The 22,484-nt window shown below is 45.5% G+C and overlaps 1 protein-coding gene across 3 annotated transcripts in view; it reads right to left on the reverse strand.

Moving 5' to 3' along the window:
• Nucleotides 1-22,484, reverse strand: part of SH3RF3 (SH3 domain containing ring finger 3) — a 188,481-nt gene that overhangs the window by 87,278 nt on the left and 78,719 nt on the right. For all 3 annotated transcript variants that reach the window (XM_066268547.1, XM_066268548.1, XM_066268546.1), the window contains exon 2: nt 5,868-6,143. In XM_066268547.1, coding sequence (XP_066124644.1) covers nt 5,868-6,143 — 276 coding nt within the window. The remainder of the gene's footprint in view (nt 1-5,867; nt 6,144-22,484) is intronic.

Below are 22,484 nucleotides of genomic sequence, written 5' to 3' on the forward strand. Positions count from 1 at the left end.
TAAATGAAACAAAGGCTCTGGCTTTAGAACAACTTTAATGAATGTGATTTTAACAGGACTAGTCAAAATCCAACAGTGCAGGTAAAAAACTTGCTTTGATTCACCTGCTTTAAGCCTTTTAAAACCCAATCAGTCCCACCACAGTGATGTCTGTTCAAAGTAAGTTAGCACCCCTGTGGCTCTCAGAGATCCCGCTGTCCTCGCTGACTCCAGAGTGGAGCAGCTCCAAATAAGATGCCCCACAAAGGCAACACCCAGCTTGTTTGACCCATAAATGCCAAAGCATGAGAACCATTTGCTCACTTGAGGTGTGGCCTCAACAGAACCAGCATTCCAGGCATGGGGACAAGGGGCCAGCACAGGTGCCCAGGGCAAGAAAAACAGAACAGGAGACAAAGGTCACATAGAGATAGCAGTCACGCTGCCTTAGCTGCTCCCTCTGGAGGCTTTGCTTGGAGACCTTTGGAGATGAGAGACAGATAGGAGCTTAGTAGGGGTGCTGTGCTCCATCCCAGATAGGAGGGTACAGATGAGTGCAGGCTACAAGTTTATGCAGAGATGGCAGGGTGTCACAGAGTGATTTTCCTTGGGAATCATGGCCAAGGGTCTCTCACCTTCCACATTTACCCCCAGGATTCTAGAAAAGAAAGTCCTTCAAAACATCCTGAGATGTGTCCCTGTGGAAACAGGAGACCCCATGGTCCTGCTGCTTCTGCCCCTCAACCTCAATTCCAATGCCATCCCCTTTAGGGCCCTTGTGACTATGCCTCCTGTCACCGTGATGCTTGCTCACAGCCCAGAGAAGGTGCAGTATAAGCCCTTTCTGCTTTTTCTCTTTTGTCATGCAGGTGCCTGCCGTAAGTGTGGGCTCCCCAGGCCTGCACGTCTGAGAAGGTTGTCTAGGTAACACACTGTGGACACAGTAACTGAACAAAAGGCCAGGTGGCTCCCTGGAAGCAGTTTAAGGACCTTGGTTGATTTCCATACTGATCATCTGGACAACTTGGTTTTCTCTTCTCTTCCCATGCCTTAAAATTCCTACCCTTATGTTTTAAATTCACCATTAAAGAACAAGCCCTTGTCCTGGCCAGATAGCTCAGTTGGCTAGAGCATGGTCCCAAAGTACAGAGGTTGCTGGTTCCATCCCCAGTCAGGGCACATACAGGAGCAGATCAATGTTCCTCTCTCTCTCTCTCTCTCTCCCTCTCCCTCTCTCTCTCTTTCTCTCTCCCTCTCTCCATTCCTCTCTCTCTCAAATTAATAAAAAAGAGTAAGCTCTCAACACCCTAGGCCCCCACCTTGACCTGCACAAAAGCAAAACCCCAGGCCCATGTACTCTCTTGTCTAAGACCTCACTGTACATAATGTACCTGAGTCTCTTCAAAGTCTTGTCATGCTTATGCTGACAGCTGTCTTGTAATCACAACAAGAACCACAGGGCAGGTCCAGCCATGACACTGGCTAATGACAGGCTGAGACCTGCACAGAACAACCCCACTCCCCAACATAATTCAAAAGAAAAGCAATGCTAGCCTCTGTTAAGGAAGCCTAACAGAGTTCTAAACTCTCCCATGAGGACTGCTTTAATGTGGTTTTATTCCCCTGAAGTATCAAATATTAAACTCTATCACTACCTATGTTAGTTACGGACCAGCAGATCTGCCTCCAGGGTGACTGGCATACCTCACTACCCTCTGTAACTGTCTTCAGGCTCCAGGGGAGCAGCAGGTACTCTCCAAATACAGAACAGCTTCCAGCAGGGTGGGGGCCTATTACAGTTCTGTCAGGTATACAGTGCTGCCTGTCCTTTCCTGTGGGCTCCAGTCCTCACCCTGGAGTGTCCCTGTTGGGAGAAGTAGGGATGGAGGGCGGTGGCAGGGAGGGCTCCAAGCCTCTGTAGCCACCAGTTCTCAGTGAGCTCTCCTCTGATGAAATTCTAGACACAGGCTTAGCGAGGGCCCATCCGGAGCCTGAGTGGCTGTTGGGGTCCCTACTCTTGGTCAGAAGTGACAGGCTCCCAAAAGGTTCCTCTTCAGGGCAGGTTCTTTTTTTTTTTTTTTTTTTGTACTTTTCTGAAGTTGGAAAAGGGGAGGCAGTCAGACAGACTTCCACATGCACCCAACCGGGATCCACCGGCATGCCCACCAGGGGGCAATGCTCTGCCCATCTAGGGCATTGCTGTGCTGCAACCAGAGCCATTCTAGCGCCTGAGGCAGAGGCCATGGAGCCATCCTCAGTGCAGGGCAGGTTCTTGAGGGTCCACTAAGCCAGGCATGGGTTCTGTCTGCCTGACATTCTGAGAAGTCTGCCCCTCTCACTTCCCCCAAGAGAAAGAGGGAGAGGGGTGGGGGCAAAAGGAGGGAAAGAGCTGGTGGTGGGAGATGGAGAGGGAGCTGGATGCTGGACTCCTGGGAGGCAGTGTCAGCCAGAAGACAATCAGAATCATCGCAACACCTTGACTAAAGGAAGGTAGGACAAATTGACTCCCTGAATGAAACCAGACTATTCACTGGCCATCTGAACAGTGGGCCGGGTGTATAGCGGCCATGCATGGGACATGCCAGGTTTGCTCTCATGGTGTACGGGTACCCCAGCAGCCCCCACCGAGAACTCAGTGCCACAGCCAAGTTGTGTACTGTGCAGACAGAGACACAGACAAAGAGACAACAATGTGCTCTCAGAAGTGGTAGGAATGTAAGCTTTAAAGTCAGAGATTGGAGTTAGAATTCCAGCTGTTATTTATAACCTCATGTAGGGTTGGGGGAGGAATGAGAACAGGAGGTAGAGAGAGGAAAGGAGGAGGAAATGAGACAAGACAGAGGAGGGAGAGAGAGGCCCTAGCTGCCCGCCATGGGTAAGGGACACAGCCTCTGAGCTTTGGTTCCAACTTCAGGAAGACTGTGGGGACAGACAGAAAAGACATCTCTGGAGAGTAACCTCAGGGTGATCTGATCATAAGTTCCTAACTGGGAAGTTCACACCCCAAGCCCATGAGTTCTGTACTGAAAGGCCTCATGCTGCCTTAAGGCAGCTCCGTGTGTTGTTTCTGTGCACCTGGATTCACCCACCTTTGAAAAAAGCTGTAACTGCCCTCAGGAGAGCGCATTACAAACCCACAGCCAACATCATACTCAATGGGCAAAATCTACAAGTGTTTCCTTTAGGATCAGGAACAAGGCAGGGGTGCCCCTTTTCACCACTCTTACTCAACATAGTCCTGGAAGTCCTAGCCACAGCAATCAAACAAGAAGAAGAAATAAAAGGTATCCAAGTTGGAAAGAGAAGTAAAACTGTCATTATTTGCAAGTGACATAATTCCTATATATAGAGAAACCTAAAGATGGCACCAAAGGCCTTGGCTGGTTGGCTCAGCGGTAGGGCGTCGGCCTGGCGTGCGGGGGGCCCAGGTTCGATTCCCAGCCAGGGCACATAGGAGAAGCGCCCATTTGCTTCTCCACCCCCCCTTCCTCTCTGTCTCTCTCTCTTCCCCTCCCGCAGCCGAGGCTCCATTGGAGCAAAGATGGCCTGGGCGCTGGGGATGGCTCCTTGGCCTCTGCCCCAGGCGCTAGAGTGGCTCTGGTCGTGGCGGAGCGATGCCCCGGAGGGGCGAAGCGTCGCCCCCTGGTGGGCAGAGCATGGCCCCTGGTGGGCGTGCCGGGTGGATCCGGGTTGGGTGTATGCGGGAGTCTGTCTAACTGTCTCTCCCCATTTCCAGCTTCAGAGAAAAATACAAAAAAAAAAAAAAAATTAAAAAAAAAATTTTAAAAATATATATGGCACCAAAAACTACTAGATCTGATAAATGAATTCAGTAAAATAACAGGATACAAAATAAATATTCAGAAATCAGTTGCATTTTTCTACACCAATAATGAACTATCAGAAAGAGAAACCAGTAAAACAATACCATTCACAGTTACTTCAAAAAAAAATAAATAACTAGAAATAAATTTAACCAAGGATGTAAAAGTCCTGTATTCAGAAAACTATAAGACATTAAAGAAAAAACTCGAGAAAGATACAAACAAGTAGCAGCATATACTGTGCTCATGAACAGGAAGAATTCACCTCATTAAAATGTCCATACTAGGCTGTGGCTGGTTGGCTTAGTGGTAGAGCGTCAGCCCAGCGTGTGGATGTCCCAGGTCTGATTCCCGGCCTGGGTACACAGGGAAAGCACCCATCTGCTTCTCCACTCCTCCTCCTCTCGCTTCTCTCTCTCTTTCTCTTTCTTCTCCTCCCCTACTGCAGCCATGGCTCGATTAGAGTGAGTAGGCCCTGGGAGCCGAGGATGGCTTCATGGTCTCTACCTCAGGCACTAAAAAAATGGCTCCAGTTGCAATGAGCAAGAGCCCCAGATAGGCAGAAGATTGCCCCTCAGTGGGTTGGCCGGATAGATCCTGGTCAGGGCGCATGCAGGAGTCTGTCTCTGCCTCCCTTCCTCTCACTTAAAAAAAAAAAAGTCCATACTTCCCAAAGAAATGTATAGATTCAATGCACTTCTTATCAAGACACCAATGGTGTATTTCAAAGAATTAGAACAAATATTCCAAAAACATATATGGAACCACAAAAGACCCCAAATAGCAACAGCTATCTTAAGAAAGAAGAACAAAGTAGGAGAATCACAATACCTGATATCAAACTATACTACAAGGCCATAGTACTGAAAACAGCCTGGTACTGAAATAAAAACAGAATAGAGAATCCAGAAATAAACCCATGCCATTATGGTCAAATAATATTTGACAAAGGAGACAAGAACATACAATGGGGTGAAGACAGTCTATTCAATAAATGGACAAAATAAACTAACAAGCAAAACAGAGATAGACATATATAGAGGGCAGGCTCACAGCTGTCTGAGGAGAGGATGCTGGGTAAGGAGGGGGAGTGATCAGCAATAAAAGACAAAATAAAAGAGAGGAATAAGAAGAGTATATAATCTTGTTAACTTTCCTGTAGTCCAATCCCAGACTTGCTTTCTCCCACCTCTGTGTAATCTTCCTTACATTCCCTCCTTAATTCCCAATGCATAAAACCAGCCTCAAACCTGATTCTGTGAAGCATTTGAGATCTTGCTCCTGGCATATCCCTTAGTTTGGCTCAAATAAACTCTTATAATAAAATTCTCTACAGCTTGGACAGTTTTTAGCTGGACCACAGGCTCTGACTACTACCCTCGGAAACTTGGTGGTTGTGAAGAGAAGGCCTTGGTAGAGATAATACCTATGGGGACTGCTTCATTGGCACCAAGTCTGAGGAGAAGCTCCAAGGGCTCTCTACTGTCCCCCTCCTGAAGAGAATGGAGCACAATTGGCAGTGGACAGGAAGGGGCCATCACTGCCTACGGCCCATCACTTCTGTCCTCCAATGCTTGATAGTTTCTGAGCCCTTTCACCTGCTCTCCTAAGAAAACTCCACTGCCAAAAACTGCAGTTTGTCATTAACTGGGGTCTCTCTTGGCAAGAATAGAACCTAAGCATGCCTGTCCACCCTCTCTCGTCTGCTCCAGAAGACAGGGCATGAGTGACATGCTGGTTTCTGGGTAGCCCTGTGACCTGAAGGGCATTTTTGCAGAGTGTTCCTTGATAAGCTCTTTCAGGGTCTGTTGGTCCTGAAGAGACTTCACTCCTTGGCACCTAAGTTAGACACGTGACCCAGGTGACCAGCTGTCCTGTTCTGAGAGCACCCTGTCAGTTTCTGGGTACAGCCATGTGTCATTCCAGCCGACAAAACCTCAGGAGGCAGACACAATTCCATTCCCACTCAGGGAGGCCCAGCAGGGAGGTGGATCTCAGAGAGAGGCAGAAGTCAAACCTGCAGGAATCACTGTACGAGGACTGTGCTCACAGAGGCCACTTTACCTTGGTGAAGGTCAGGCAGTCCACGTCCTGGTCTTGGTACTTCATCTCAAAGTCATACAGGGCTTTGCCCTGGGGTGGGGTCGGGGACAGGGGCCGGAGGCACTGCACATAGCTGGCGGGCAGGAAGCCGTGGGCACCACGCAGTTCTCCATGGAACCAGTGCTCATCCACTCTGCGGCGCAGCATGATGACATCGTCCTTGCTGAATGTGAGATTGCCAGGCTCCTTCCCCTCGTAGCTGTACAGGGCTTTGCCATAGGGGAGCTGGGAAGGGTTCTGAAAATAAAACACAACACCAGTTCTCAGTGTGGCTGTCCCCACTGCACAAGCAGCCCGGAGCGTGGGGTTCCCGTGTCCGCGGTACATGTGCAAAATGCCCTCAAATGGGAAGCATTTCAAAGGAACACACCCCCTGTCATAATCAGCCAACCTGCATCCAGGTGTTTGCAATAAATTCTTTGTTACACTTTGGGCTCTGCCTGGTTGATGCGACTCCTGCCAGATTGGGAATCTTTCACTTATGTTCTTCGGCAATAAGGAGTCTGTAGAACTACCTGGAAACTCAATGTCATCATACAATTCCTGGGGCCCTCTAACTCAACTGGTTCTATTTCATAAAAACCAGTGGCCACTGAATGTCTCCTCCTCTTCTTTACTGGTGGCCAATCCCCACTCCACAGAGTAAGCTTTGCTAAAGGCCAATTCTCTGGGAGAAAACAAACAAAAAAAAAACACAAAACACCTTATTTCTGTCCCCATGCCAACACCCAACCATTTTCCTAACAGGAGCTGCATTTTCTCACCAGAGCTGCCCATGCCAAGGGTTTCTTTAGTCTTTGAATGGGTCGACATGGGCATGAAAGCCTGAAATGAGTGCACATAGAAAAGCTCTTTGTAGAGGAGTTAATAGTACGTTGACAACTCCATCTCCCTGCCTTTGTGTCTCAACAACGTCAAACAGCAGGGTGTTAAAAGAGAACCCGCTGGCAATCTGACAAACAGCTGCCACTAACCAATAAAATAGGAACACAAGCAGAACTCAACGAGGAAAATATTCAGGTTTGCTTCCGGTAGCACTCAGCCTGGCTGGCTCTGCTCTGTGTACACAGTAGACTGGAATGGGCCCCCATTTTAGAGAGCTGGGGCAAAGGGGTCACTGGCAACCCAAGGGCTGGCCATGATCAGAAAAGAACGGAGGGACTGTGGGTCAAACAGCCATTCAGCCCCCAGCCCAGGAGTTCCAAATCAGGCCCAATTTTGTCCCCCACCCCAGGGGACATCTGGCAATGTGTGAAGACGCTTTCGGTTGTCAGAACTGAGAAGTGGGCACTATTAGCACCTAATTCGAAGAGATCAGGTATGCTGCTAAACAGCCTACAATGCACAGGAAGCACCTCCCATCCCACAACCCACATACAGGATTACACAGCCCAGAACATCAGCATGCAGCGGCTGAGAGAGCCTGCTGCAGCCATGAGGTTAGATCTACATAACAACAGAGTAGCTTTCTTGTATCAGTTGAATTTGGTGTACCACAACTTTAAAAAATTAAATATGTTATTTCTGTGATGGCAGGATTTTCACTCATGACCAGCGAGAGAAGGCAATGTACCCATCAAGGTAAGATGTGTTTAAGGAAAGAAAAAAACCTACTGTTAATCTAACTGGCCTCAACTAGGTACACAAAAGGAAACATCACTTTGTCACAGAGACTCCACTTCCTTTGGTCCCCAGACTAAAAGGGCCATGCTCAGAAGCAATATTATAAAAGCCATTGACTCTGAGGCTATGTGGTATACACTTTTGTTTCTACACTCTGTCTTCCTCTGTGCACTTTCATGCCATTTCAACACATGCACCTCCACCATGTGGAAGGCACACTGGCATTGCCACTCTCATCTGCCCACTACCAGCTACTGGCTCTGCTGACACAGAGAACACTTGCAAGCATCGCTTTCATGCATGTTGTACCATCCTGGCCTGACCCACCCATCGTGGCTGGGAAGGATCTGGGTGTAGTGAAGAGACCCAGGCACAGCCTTGTGGCTGGGCTGGTATTCTCAAGAAGTAGCTCTTCCCCGCTCCTGGGAGGCACATACTCCTTATTTTGTGAAACTCCATCTTGCATTGATTCTCCAAAGTGGACACTGATTCTCCAGGTCTCTCTGGCCAGCAAGACCACTTTCATGGTCCCTGTCTCTATCTGTGTCTACACAGTGACTCTAAATTTTCTGTGCTTCTAACTTCTCTTCTGAACAATGGACTGTGAACTCTGGAAAAAATAAAGACACCTACTAAAAAAGGCTTCTCGCAGCTAACTGGGCTCATTTTAAAAACCAGAGCCTAGCAGCCATTTCTACCCAGGGCCCCTCACACAAACCTCACTTCAGGGAGAAGCCTGCACTGACCTGCCCCCATGCCTTCAGTCCCTGCCATCTGAACAGCCCTTACAAGAGAGTTCCCAGAGTCCTATTTCAACCAATAGGACTGAGGCTTTCCCCATCCAATCAGAGCTACTATATATCCCCATTAACATCTTCCCTGACCAATCAGAGAAGCTCCATTCTGACTAATGCCTTTTGGACAATAAACCTGAGAGGATTTGGAGTCCTCATTTGCATGAAGATGGACCAATCAGGGACCAGGGGCAGGGACTCCCATCTATTTACCATATTTTTCACTCCCTAAGATGCACCCCCCCCCAAGTGGAGGAGAAAATGCCCATGTGTCTTATGGAGCAAAAAATACAGTATTTTATTAAATATTTTAATAAACCATCTGGTTCAGATTTTTTTTTTTCCTCCTTAAAACTCTAGGTGTGTCTTATGGTCAGGTGCATCTTACAGAGCAAAAATGTGGTAAGTCAGATCTCTGGCTCTGGGAATGCACCGCCCCTTTCCACTGAAGATGGAAGACTGCATTTTCCTCACTAAGCTGAAACACCAAAGATATCTCATCAGAGCAGACCAGATCGGGAGCACAAAGCAGACCACTGAGCAAAGCAGAACTATCTAACTGTAGAGGATCCCAGCCCCAGGGCTGCATCACAACCATACTATACCACAGTTGAGCTGTTCGAACTGAATAGTTTCCTTATTCACCGCCCCTCAAATTGGGGATTCCTGTTGGCACTGAACTGGTGCCAAGGACCACTGGTTTGCAGGACTTGTATCAGTCTAACTGCCATGAGGTATCACAGGTCAATGACACCCCCCTACTCCCTGCTTTCCTCATCCTGGCCATGGAACCCCTACCCACCAATAAGCAAGAACCCTGTTTTTCCTGAGCCCATCTTTTCCATCAACCTCAGTGTTCCTCAAATCACGTTGATTCTACTTCTAAATTCTTACCAAGAGTCTCCACGCATGCCTTCACTCCCACCACCCCACTCTCATCTCTCCTGCCTAATCCACTGCAAACCTCTACCAGCATGAGGCTAGAAGGCTGAACATGGAGCTGAGCTCACCACCCTGCTGCTCACCTATTGCCCTGCCCTCAGAGAGAAATAGCATGAAACCCAAAGTTCTCATGCTGACCTGGGTACAGCTTCCACCACAGCCCTCATCACTGCCCCTACTGCCTGTGTCCAGCCACTGTGGGCAGCACCCTCACTCAGAAGGAAATGTGCTTCTGAACTGTTCCAATCTTTGCTACCCCTTTCTGCTCCCTCTCTCCGTCCCAAACCCAGCAACACCCTAGGATGTGCTCTCCTCATCCTAGGACCTTTGTCCATCACTCCTCATTCCTTCCCCACGGCATTAGTCCTATTCCACCAAGGCCCAGAACAGGGCTGTGCTGTGTTTGCCTGGAACCAAGGAGAATTCTGGGCTACAGTGCAGCTAGTGCCCTATAAGTGCTTGTTAATTCAAATACGCGCAGGTGATTCCTGAGATAGGCTGGGGTTTGGGGGAGTGGGAAAAGCTAGACGTGACAGAAAGATCTGACGTGGCAGCCCTGTAAACCAGCACGCTTCATGCAGATCTAGGAAAAGGGTGCTGGCCCCCTCTCTGCACAGAGGGTAAGAACAGGTGTTCTAGCATATGAGCCAGGAAAGGAGGCCAGACTCCAAAGCAGAAACAGACATGGGGGCAGACCATACCTGACTCTCACGGCTCTTCTGGCAGCCAGGACAGGGCTAACTAGCCCTGGCCTGGAGGTCAGAGGGCAAGGCTGAGAACAAGCAACATCATTGGCTGTGGCCATGTTTAGTTAGACAGCCATGTTCTTCAGCTGCCAGTAGTGGGAAGAGGAGAGGGAGAGAGGGAGACACCCCAGTTCACTAATCCTCCCTAGCCCAAGCTGCCAAGATCAGCAAAACTATCTGAAAGGGGCAGTAAGCTTTTAAGAACACAGGACACACTTCGGAAGGCAAAAATAACCAAAGTTGGAGACAATGCTGGGAGAGAGTTTATCTGGGGGGTCAGGACCTAGCTCCCTGTTAGGAAATGCTTGGAAACAGTGAGGCCCCGCATCTCCACAGCTCGTCTGTCTGCAAAGCCCTTCGTAAGATCAACTACATAGCCCATGACTAGGACCCAGAGGCAGGCAAACACTATTATAAGGGGTGGGGGGAGAGAAGCAACTAAAATTAACTCCGAAACTGCAACCCACCCCCCAGCCTGGTCCAGGAAGCTGAGTGGATTTGGCCATTTCCTCTCTGTCCCCTGCGGTCCTCATAGCCTCTTTATATCATGTGTGCTACCCTTCGAAGGAGCTGGTTTCACATGCCACCACCATACCATGGTTATGTTATGTGGGCTCATGACATTTTAAGAAATGAAGGAAAAGGGAAATATATCTGGGATGCCACAGTATAATTAGCATCAGCCCGCCTGCAAGTCATTAATAATAATTAAATCTCGTGTCAATTTTACAGCTCATCACCCAGACTCAGCACACACACATTACTGTGGGCTCAGTGTTCTCCTCGCGGGGACATGGGTGCCCATGCACGCGTGGTGGCACCAGCTCTGTCTTTTATTGAGATCAGCGTGGTGGTGGGGTGTCACAAATGTGCTTCCCCTCCACCCGCACCATGCTGCCAGGTGCTGCTGGCTCCGCTGGGAGTGAGGGCAGCTCGACAGCCGGCCGAGAGTGTGTGAGGGAGGCAGTCCTGGGTAGGTCTCTCAGCAAGACGGGGAGAAGAGTGCAGATGGGGAACTCACCCACCTTCTAGAAGCCAAGGATAACCCAGTCTCCCATACACAGTGTTTTCCACAGAGCACCTGTCCTGGATCTGACCACCTAGAGCAGTGGTTCTCAACCTTTCTAATGCCGTGACCCTGCAATACAGTTTTTCCGATGGCTTTAGGCGACCCCGCTGGGGTCACGACCCACAGGTTGAGAACCACTGACCTACAGGGTCCCTAGAATCTTGCCCCCACCACGACAGATACTGTACCTGCTTTTGCTCCAGGCTGCACTTCTACCTGTGGCATGACAGAAGTCACATGTACACAAGGTCAGTTCAATGAGCGAATATATGGACTCTAAGACCAACCCCCTAAAGTCAGGTCTTGGGCTGAGAGCCTCTGGCTGGGAGAACTTTGCCTGCATGTTATTTTTCCCAGATTGTGAGATCTGAGGTCCATAAAGCCGAAACTCCTGCTGCTAACAGTGGCTGAGCCGGTGAGCGGGGGAAATCCTAATGCTGGCTCTGCGAGAGAGAACACAGAGCTAGGCGATGTTGCGTGGCTGGACATGAACACCAGTTCACCTCACACAGTCCATAAAACTGACAAGGGATAGAAATGAGTCCCGAGAGTCCCGAGACAGTGAGCAGGCCACAGAGGGTACACTGCCCAACCACAAATAAACCAAGCATCGCAGGGTCTACAAAGGTGGCCGACAGCTAACTGCCCCAGTATCCACTTGCTCTTTCTTCCTGTCAGTGAGAATATTCCAAGTTTCAGTTGGTGTCAAGGTGACCCACCTAACAACTTCCTCTTCTGTCCTCACATGCAGGAAGCCATGACCATCAGTCAACATCCTAGTTATGGAGCACACGCAGAAGTGACATGTATAGGTCCTGGCCCCGGATCATGTTTTACAATGACATGTACAAGGGACTTGCATGTCCTGCCCTTTTCCCTCCACAGTCTGGACAGCACTATGGTGAGGGGAGCCCGCTCTTTCCATATAAGATTACACTCAGTGCAAAAGACCAGAAGGCCCCAGGTACTTGGATGGTGTTATGGAAGAGAGTCCTGGGCTGTGACCTGGGAAATAGGAACTGTATCTTATCTGAGGCCACACACACCATGCTTTGGGATCTTTTTACCAGCAGCTCAGTCTGCATTCTGATGAATTTAGGGGGTCTGAGATCAGAGTCACAGTTTCTTTAGCTCATAGGCCATTTTCAAGCTAAAGTGCTTCATTCCCACTGTGGGGGTTACCACACATGTGTTTTCCTTCTAGAAAGGCACTTGCAACATGAGCCATCTCAGATTCAGAATTACATGGAAAGGCATGAGTCCTTGGCCTTGTCATGTGTTAAATATGTCTTGAATCGGAATGTCACCATCTTCTGGTTTACAAATCAACCTGTGATCATGCTGTTACTATTTCAGCTGGGAGGCTTCCAGGTTTAGTGTTTACACTACAGTGATGCCTCGGTTTTCATCGATTAAGCCTGCTATTCCTGAGCTGGACCCATCAGTAAAGACTGTAGGTGCTTCAGGAATGGGCTCATTAACAACTGTCTTAGGAAAGACAAATGTAGTAATTAATGAAAACTGAACTATTTTATCAGCTGGGTAGTGAGAATCAGTTTGGCCTGTAAAATTTGCAAAAGCAATTTGCCATTTAGTGGAAGTTTTCCAGAGCCATTGTTGTTGATCCTTTGAAAAAGGAACAATAATAATTTGATGCTCAAAACCTATAAGCTGTAAGAGTCGCCTATGCGACTGAAAACAATCTGCCTGAAAACAATCGGCAAAATCCAAATCCAACGAAAACCAAGGCAATTATTTCCATATGAATCAATGTAAATCCAATTAATTTGTTCTAGATACTCCAAAATACATACCAAAAACATTTTATAGAGAATAAATGTAGCATTTAATACTAAAAACAATAATTAATATAAAATTAATATAGAAGACTAATGTAAAGAATAAATGAACATTTAACATGGCATTATTAGCAAGGGAAACACTTAACAGAGACAATGAGATTGAGCACATGTGATTTTATCTTAAGTGTGTTACATACATTTTGAAACTGGAAAACGCAAAATAAACACATTACACTGAATACTGTAAACGCAGTAATCACTTACATGTAATTGTAGTATTAGCACTCGCAATCAATAAAAAAAGCACAAAAACACTAGAAAGCAATGGAATTGTTTGGCTAGACGCATGGGGTGATGCTCACATGAGAAACAACGCCACACTGAGCAGAAGAACGTGTGGGTCACCCTTTGTATTCACAAAATTAGCAGCAAGGTCACATGGGCACATGGATGAAATCCGACAAAGACCAAGACAAATTTTTCGCAGAGAAAATTGGCAAAAACTGAAACCAATGATAACCGAAGTCAATGAAAACTGAGGCATTACTGTATTCTATTTCAAATTTCTTATTTCTTTTTTCTCATTAAAAGCTATCTTGGGGCTTTTGTTTACTTTACTCTTCTGTTCCAATGGTTTCTCCTTCCCCAGGTTTGCCTACACATTCTTCCAAGAATGTATGGAACGCCATGATGTGTAGGATCCCACACCAGGTCCTAGGCTACAAGGGAGCAAGACACACCCTTTTTTCCCCATAATGTCACTGAAAAATACAACAAAAGGGGAATGCACAATGTGTCCCCAGCACAGGTGGGAGAGCACACCCCTCAACTGTTCCTGTGCAACACAGCTGTGCAGTGTAACAGTCATACATCCATGCACTGCCTTTTGCAGAGCTTCTTGTTTCAGCAAGATTAGGGAAGATTATAAAGTAAATGTACTGGCCTGACCAGGCGGTGGTGCAGTGGATACAGTGTTGGCCTGGGATGAGGAGGACCCAGGTTCGAAACCCCAAGGTTGCTGGCTTGAGCACGGGATCATAGACATGACCTCATGGTCGCTGGCTTGAGCAAGAGGTCACTGGCTCAGCTGGAGCTCCTTGGTCAAGGCACATATGAGAAATCAATCAATGAACAACTAAGATGCTGCAACTCTGAATTGATACTTCTCATCTCTCTCCCTTCCTATCTGTCTGTTCCTAACTGTCCCTCTCTCTGTCTCGTAAAAACAAACAAACAAACAAAAAACTACAGCCTAGATCTCTAGAGTGAGAATGCACCTCTGTGTGTGTGCACATCAGAAAGAAGACATGCCCAATATGCCCGTCAAGAGTGAGGTGGACACAACTGTAGAACACTGTCCAGTAGAAAGTGTGAGTGTGTCGATACGACTGACCCTGTGCTGGATAGAAAAAGCAAGTCACAGAGGACACACTGGGCCTAAGTATGCAACATTGAGCACCAAGGCATGCCAAATAAAACTCAGTAAACTAGTATGTCGGAACATATGTGTGTTGTAAAGTACCCAATCCACAATTCTACAGGTTTTCATAGAGACATCAAGTCCAGATGAATTTTGAAGAGTTTTATTAAATATGCCAGCCCCTAATAGTCTAGGGGCTGGTTACATACCCTTAATTATACATGGGCGGGGAAAAGCCTGACATCACAGCATAAGCTTATAACTTTTGTTTTCACCTATACAGGTTTGGGAAAAGGATGAAGGGGGATGGGACATAATTCATTACCAAGTTTATAACATTTGTCTATACTCTATAGGATTCATAAAAAAAATGTTTCTACACATTAAAACTTAGAAGGTAACACGATGGTAAAAATGTCACTTTACACATTAAAAGATGTTCCTATATTTTCTAGTGTTCACCTGCTATTCCTTTGTTCAGAGGTATATATTAATACTTAACTACACGCTTTCAGGAGGGGAGAGGTAGTTTCCATGGCGACAAATGCCTGTAAATGGCCCATCAATATAAGAAAAGGTTTATTTTAATCTTTCTCTTCCTGCACCTGGCTAGCTATTCACCTATTTCCTTACAGGTGTGGGAGGAGGTCAGAGAATCCAAGTCTCCTTCCCCTCTCATTTACAACACAATGCTATCAGTCATCCTTGTTTGATGCTAATCCCACAAGTACAAAGATCATTCACAAAATCTTTCTGCATGCCTAGCCCAAATTAATAAAATGTTCTTTAAGCTTCCTAAAATATCAATATTAATTCTGTAGCTTTTGGTACCTTACAACAATCTCCACTGGTTTTATTTCCTAAGTCAAATCCTTGACTTAGTTTACTGAAGAGCATGAAGCTGTTGTGTACAAAATATTAACTTATAACATGTAACAGATATTTAACAAACAGCATTAATAGCAATACAGTTCACTAAAGAAACAAATATTACTGATTGATTTCCCATAAACCGGACAAACCTTTTGCAACTTACATAAAATTAACTGGCTTTTATAACATTTATTTTTACTCAGAACTCTTAATTTTAAAACTTTTAACCTTTAGTGACAATTAAGTTGACTTTCTTTTTACCCTAGTTTTCCTTTTCCTAAAGTCTGATTAAAAGGGAGTCCTTAGTAAGTTTCTTCATGCATTCACCATACATAGACCAACCAGCTTCCAGTTGTGGTTGGAATAAGACATGCCTTCTATCTTGGCATCGGTGGGAGTTGTTAGGATCAGGGTGTGTGGACCCGTCCACATGGGAGCCAGTCCCTGGGTAAAGCACTGGATCTCCTAGTAATGTTGGAAGTGCCTCTCGGACAGTCTTTTGAAAAGCTTGCTGAGTAACCTGCAAACCCTGCAAATACTTAAGGAAGGGGTAGTTACATTTCCTTTACTATTTGATTCATGCATTTTACTTGCCCTCAACTTTTGGTGCCTGTGGGCACAATGTAACTTCAAATTAGTTTCTAATTAATACTGGGTTCCTTTCCTACTAGCTTGGAGACTGTAGATACAAATGCAGGTCAAACACTAGAATGGGCAAGCTAAACCTGGAAAGAATTCTATATAGTAATTTCCTAACAATTGTTAATTATTTTATTAAAGTCTATTTCTAAATGTTTACCTGGGAAAATTATTTTTTGTGTTTTTCTGAAGTTGGAAATGGGGAGGCAGACAGACTCCCGCATGCGCCCGACCGGGATACACCCAGCATGCCCACCAGGGGGCAATGCTTTGCCCATCTGGGTCGTTGCTCTGTCACAATCAGGGCCACTCTAGCACCTGAGGCAGAAGCCATGGAGCCATCCTCAGCACCCAGGCCAACCTTGCTCCAATGGAGCCTTGGCTGCGGGAGGGGAAGAGAGAGACAGAGAGGAAGGAGGGGGAAGGGAGGGAGAAGCAGATGGGCGCTTCCCCTGTGTGCCCTGGCCGGGAATCGAACCCGGGCATCGAACCCGTGTCATGCCAGGCTGACACTCTACCACTGAGCCAACCAGCCAGGGCCGGAAAATTCTTTTCTTGTTGGTAAAATCTTTTTCTAATTGGTTTTGAATAAACCTTTGGCAATAAGGATACCAAGACCCCACTGGTTTTGGGTGGCATCTTTCTATCTATTTGAATTCCTATGTCTAAATTTTGAGGAAGACTGGAAAAATATAAAATAAACAATAAAATTCAAATAGCTAATGTTAACAAATACTAAAACAAGTATCCTAATACAATCAAGTGACTAAAGCCTACTAGATTATTAAACAAAAACAAAGTTCTAACCAATATAACAGGATTCAAAATAAAATTCTTACAGTCACAAATGTTCTTAACATGTTAACATAATTTCACTAAATCTATGTTGACACTATTGCTGCTTTAAATTATTTCACAAATGTAACCCAATTCTCCCTTTAGTCTGAGAAATGTCCTAAAGAGCAGGAGTTACACATATTCAGGAAAAGTCCATAAGACACTGAAGTTTTGGTTACATTCCACACTCTGTAGTTAGAGTACAAGTCCTAATGACCACTGCTTCTAGTTGGAATTAAGAGCAAGTCCCAGCCTAAAATAGGCATGGGGCATTGAGACAAAAGGAATAAAGGAGACACTATACATTAAATAAAGCAACAGAAAATAAGACTATCAACACCCACAATAGAGATCTTCGATGGATTAATAAAACTCAAATATTAAGCACAGCATAGTAAATGGCCCTTGTGTTCACAAGAAATGAGATCAGTTTACTTGATACTTGGAAGTAATACCTTAGGCTCATTCACGGTGACATGAGATGAGGCCAACAGCCTTGGGCACCTTTAATCCATCAGTGGCAAGTTCCAGCTGGCTGGGCAAGGTCAGGTCACAGGTGGCTGGAAAGGGTTGGAAGAGACTGAACCCTCCCTCCACAGAGCAAGGGGGCAGCTTACCTTCTCGTGTCCCTTTTTCCACAGCAAAGACATGTCCCCTGGTTGGGGCTGAGAAGCCTAGCAGGCCTCAGCTCAATGACCTTCCTTTCTACTTTTGAAGCAGGGCCCTGATGGAATTCCATGAAGCCCCTTTGGGGCATTGGAGCCTTTAAGGGTATATGCCAAGAACTGGTATTTTCCTGATCTCTTTTGGGCTCTATTTGCCTTTTCTGTCTCCTTTCTTAGTCATTATAGACCTTAAAAGTCATGCTTAGAAGATTTCACTGAGGGGCTTGAGGGTCCTTATTTGTTTACATAAACTCTTGGAAAAAGACAAAAAACAGCATTATTAGCTGGATCAAATCAAGAAAAACAGGTTTTGGTGCCTCCTTTAGGATTCCAGAGTCTCTTTGCTGCTGAATAACTCAGACATTAGCATTCAAAAGAAACTTTAACAAAAGCATGATAAAAATAGATTTGCAGGAGTTCCAGGGTATGACTCCTTTTCTTATATTACCTAGTATTGAACAATATTGTTGCAAAATTATAATAAACTAAACATTACAAAAAAGACATTATTAACAATTCCTAATATTTAAACTAAGATTTTAATATCATGGGGCTATAAAACAGCAAATAAAAGAATTAACAAAAGGCCTTTGAAATAACATATATATTTCTAACATGGAAAATACTTTTTTACACAACAGTGGGGGAACAATAAGTCACCATTCCTAGCCCAGTGGTCGGAAAACCTATTAGTTAATAGAGCCAATTATTAACAGTACAATAACTGAAATTTCTTTTAAGAGCCAATTTTAAATTTAAACTAAATATAGGTAGGCACATACCTTACTGAGACAGCACCCACACATGGCACTCCACTGGACAGCTATACCTAAGAGGACAAAAGGCCGTATGTGGCCCACAAGCTGTTTGCGAATGGCAGTTTGCTGACCAGAGTTCTTAGAAGTGGGGGAAAAGGAAAAGGCATTCGACGTGCCTGTCCCTCTTTGCACAACTCGAGGGCTGACTGAACCCTAGCCTGGCCAAGTGCAGGATGGCAGCAGTGGCGAGGCTCCGGGCTCAGTCCCAAAGCGGCACTCATCTTTCTCAGGGCTTCCACTCCCTTCTCCTTCGCAGCCAGATTAGGGACATGGTTGCCATGCGAGAGGTGGCACGGACGGGCGGGTGTTTGGACCTAGCATTTCCAAAAGCCAAGCTAACTTTTATTCCTTTCCCCCAGAAGCTGTCTAACTTTATTTCTTACAATAAAAGCAGCAAATTAAAATACAATTTTTACAAATTTATCTTCCTAACAGTGGGCTGTTCTAGCCTATATGAGGTTTCCAGTTTTTCCCGCAATTCCTTGAAAATTCTTTTTACAATTTTTACTATTATAGCTAATGCCGTGGGTCTCCCTTACGAACTCCATGCCTTCTACATAACTGAGAGACTTGGAGATACTCCAACATCCCCTTGGCCCCGCGGGAGAGTGTTGGAATTTTTTTCTAATTTTTTTTTCTACACCAGTGAAGGGCAACAAGCCACTATCCCCAACCTATGGAGGGCTTATTTCTAATAATTTTATTCCCTATAATTCTATTACTTATGATTCTATTACTTCTTCTGGATCTGCAATTTAAGAAACTTCCAATTAACTAGCAAGGTCCACACTTATGGTTTGTTAATTTCTAAATTATTTTTCTGTCCTTTAAGATTTTTCTAAAGCAAAGTTCTAATTTTAATACTATTCCTATCCTGTATTTTCTAGATGGGCAAAACGTCTTTTGGTCAGTAGGCGGATATTTGAAACTAGTTTCTATTCTATATTTTAGTCACCTTGCCCTTACTTTATTGCCTTTCCCAGTCACCCCGCACACCGCGCGCCCCCCGCTTGGTTTTTCTTTTACTCAAACTGCCTATTTACTAGTCTTTCAGCTCTAGAGTCTGGAGAAACACTTTCAGTTTGTGGGCTTCGCTTTTCTTTCACCCTCCCCCCTTTTGGCTGCTTGTAACCTGGGACATTTATTTTTCCAATGGCCCTCTTCCTTACAATAAGCGCACTGATTCTTTCCTAGCCGAGTCCTATTCTTCCTCAAATTTTTTCCTTCTCTATTTTGCTCCTTTGGGGGTCCCTCATCCTTAAAAGAGTTCGTCTCTTGGAGCGCTGCTACTGTCATTTTAGCTATTCTTTCATCCTGTTCCAGACTCAAATCTGGCCTGACTAGGAAGATGTGGCACCCTCTCTGTATGGAGAAAGTTTTTAGCCATTGAGGTGGATTTATTGTTAAATTTAGCCATTGATCAATATATGGAAACTGATCGGGACAGCCTGGATCTTCAGTTACAATATTCCAGACTTCTCTTAGTATCTGGGGATTAAAGGTTCCGATCAATGGCCACTTAACCCCGAAACTAGGCCATTCTGATTCACAGAGAGAGTGCAAAGCCTTTTCTTGGACCATTTAATTCCGTATTTATGGCTGTCTCCTTAAGCTTCTTGAAAGTGCTTTAAAACACAACCTAAGGGAGTCTTCTGTGAACTGGCTCCTCCTCCCATATTTAATAGCTAAGACCACCAATTACAGAATTAAAACTACTTCAGAAAAATCCAGAAATTAGTGCACCAATAAAAACAAGAAAGATAAGACATAATCAATTGTACCCGGAATAAAAAGCTGTTTGACTATAGAGATATGAATTATTACACTAAACCAAGGGAAGAAGCCAATAGAAGAAAAGAATTTCCTTCAGGGGAGAAACCTAACAGGGCACCTTGAACCTAGAATTCAAGAACAAAGAAAGCCACTTAAGATTGCTTTTTAGTCAGAAGCTTCCTTTTTTTTGTATTTTTCTGAAGTTGGAAATGGGGAGGCAGTCAGACTCCCGCATGCACCCGACCGGGATCCACCTGGCATGCCCACCAGGGGGCGATGCTCCGCCCATCTGGGGCATTGCTCTGCCGCAATCAGAGCCATTCTAGCGCCTGAGGCAGAGGCCACAGAGCCATCCTCAGCGCCCAGGCCAACCCTGCTCCAATGGAGCCTTGGCTGCAGGAGGGGAAGAGAGACACAGAGAGGAAGGAGAGGGGGAGGGGTGGAGAAGCAGATGGGCACTTCTCCTGTGTGCCCTGGCCGGGAATCAAACCCGGGACTCCTGTATGCCAGGCCGACGCTCTACCACTGAGTCAACCGGCCAGGGCCTAGAAGCTTCCAATTTTGATACAAAAGACTCAAGCTTGGCCTTAAAACAGACACATTTAGACATTAAACAAAGGACTTACACATTAAACATACACACATACACACACACCAACACACACACGCACGCACGCACGCACTTGCTTTCATAGACGAGGGAAGGGCTCCCCCTCGTGGCCTCTCAGGTGTACTCAAGCCACGTCTCTGCAAAGACTTTAGACTTAAACTCAGGAATTTTAGACAAAAGTAAGGAAAAGAAAGACTGAGATCTCGACAAACACAGAGAAGTTTCTGGCAGTCCGCAGCAAGATTAATCAATCCAGGCTAGCTCAGCCTCTACTGGTGTCCTTCTAAAGTACGAGCAGATATCCCCAAGAGCCTCAAGTAGGACCCAATCCCACTAGTACCTCTCATAGAGAAACTAGCGTCTCTGAAGGCACGAGACAGACTAATCCCGGACCGATTTAATCCCCATTCCTCCCAGACCAGAAACAATTGTCCCCTCTTCTGGCATTTTACTGAGAACCCAACTAGATACCTCCGGAAGTCCTGGGCAGGATGAAGTTCCTACTAATACCTCTCTTAGAGAAACTGATATCCCCGAGAGCCTCAAGCAGGACCCAATCCCCACCAGTCGTCCCTCCAGAGTATAACCAGATGTTCCCCAGCAAAACCCAAGGCAGGACCACTAAAACTCCCCACTGATGTCTTGGTCTTGGAGAGCCCGCACGAACATATGACCACGTCTGATCTGTTTCACGGCAGTCCAAAACAGAAAGACTATAGACTAGTTACAAACAGCAAAGCAGTTTTGAAAGCCCTACCTACTCCACTGGAGTTCCACATCTCCGGAGTCACAACTCAACAAAGCCCCCAAATCCACTCTACCTACTTCTAGTCCCAAACAGAAAAGCGAAAGCAAGAATTCATAAGAAAGCCAGAAAATTCAGTAAAGCAAAAAGAGTTGCTTTACCTACTTCCTTGCTTTTTCTGCCGAATTGTTCAAATTGTCAAATTTGGGAACCGGGAGTGTCTACCAGAGATCTGTCCGAACCCACAGGAAAACCTACACAGGGAACCCTGAAAACATGTCAGGTGGCGCCTCTCCTTGAAATTCAAGCGGGACTGGGCAGCTTCCTGGAGAGACCAGAGGATTCAGGGTGTCTCTACGGCGTAGACGCGGTGACGCGAAACACTGTAGCCACGTGTTGGGCGCCAAATGTTATAAAGTACTCAATCCACAATTCTGCGGTTTTCGTAGAGACACCAAGTCCAGATGAATTTAAAGAGTTTTATTAGAGGAGGAGATATATTAAATATGCTGGCTGCATATAGCTTACATGGGGCAGCAGTCCCAAATCGTGTGCATCTATAATATTCTAGGGGCTGGTTATATACCCTTAATTATACATGGGTGGGGAAAGAGCCTGACATCATGGCATAAGCTTGTATCTTTGTCTTCACCTACACAGGTCTGGGAAAAGGAGGAAGGGGGGGTGGGACACAATTCATTAGCAAGTTTAGAACATCTGTCTATAGGATTCATAAAAAAAATGTTCTATACATTAAAACTTACAAGGTAACACAATGGTAAAAATGTCACTTTACATATTTAAAGATATTCCCATATTTTCTAGTGTTCAATTGCTATTCCTTTGTTCAGATATATATATATATATATATATATATATATATATATATATATATATATATATATATTAACTACATGATTTCAGGAGGGGAGAGGTAGTATTCATGGGGACAAATGCCTGTAGATGGCCCATCAATATAAGAAAAGGCTTATTTTAATCTTTCTCTTCCTGTACCTGGCTAGCTATTCACCTATTTCCTTACAGGTGTGGGGGAGGTCAGAGAATCCAAATTTCCTTCCCTTCTGCATTTACAACACAATGCTATCGACCACCCTGGTTTGATGCTAATCACACAAGTATAAAGATCATTTACAAAATCTCTCTTCACGCCTACCCCAAATTAATACAATGTTCTTTAAGCTTCCTAAAATATTCTGTAGCT

This window comes from Saccopteryx bilineata, chromosome 3 (genome assembly GCF_036850765.1).
Source record: "Saccopteryx bilineata isolate mSacBil1 chromosome 3, mSacBil1_pri_phased_curated, whole genome shotgun sequence".
Taxonomy (NCBI): Eukaryota; Metazoa; Chordata; class Mammalia; order Chiroptera; family Emballonuridae; genus Saccopteryx; species Saccopteryx bilineata.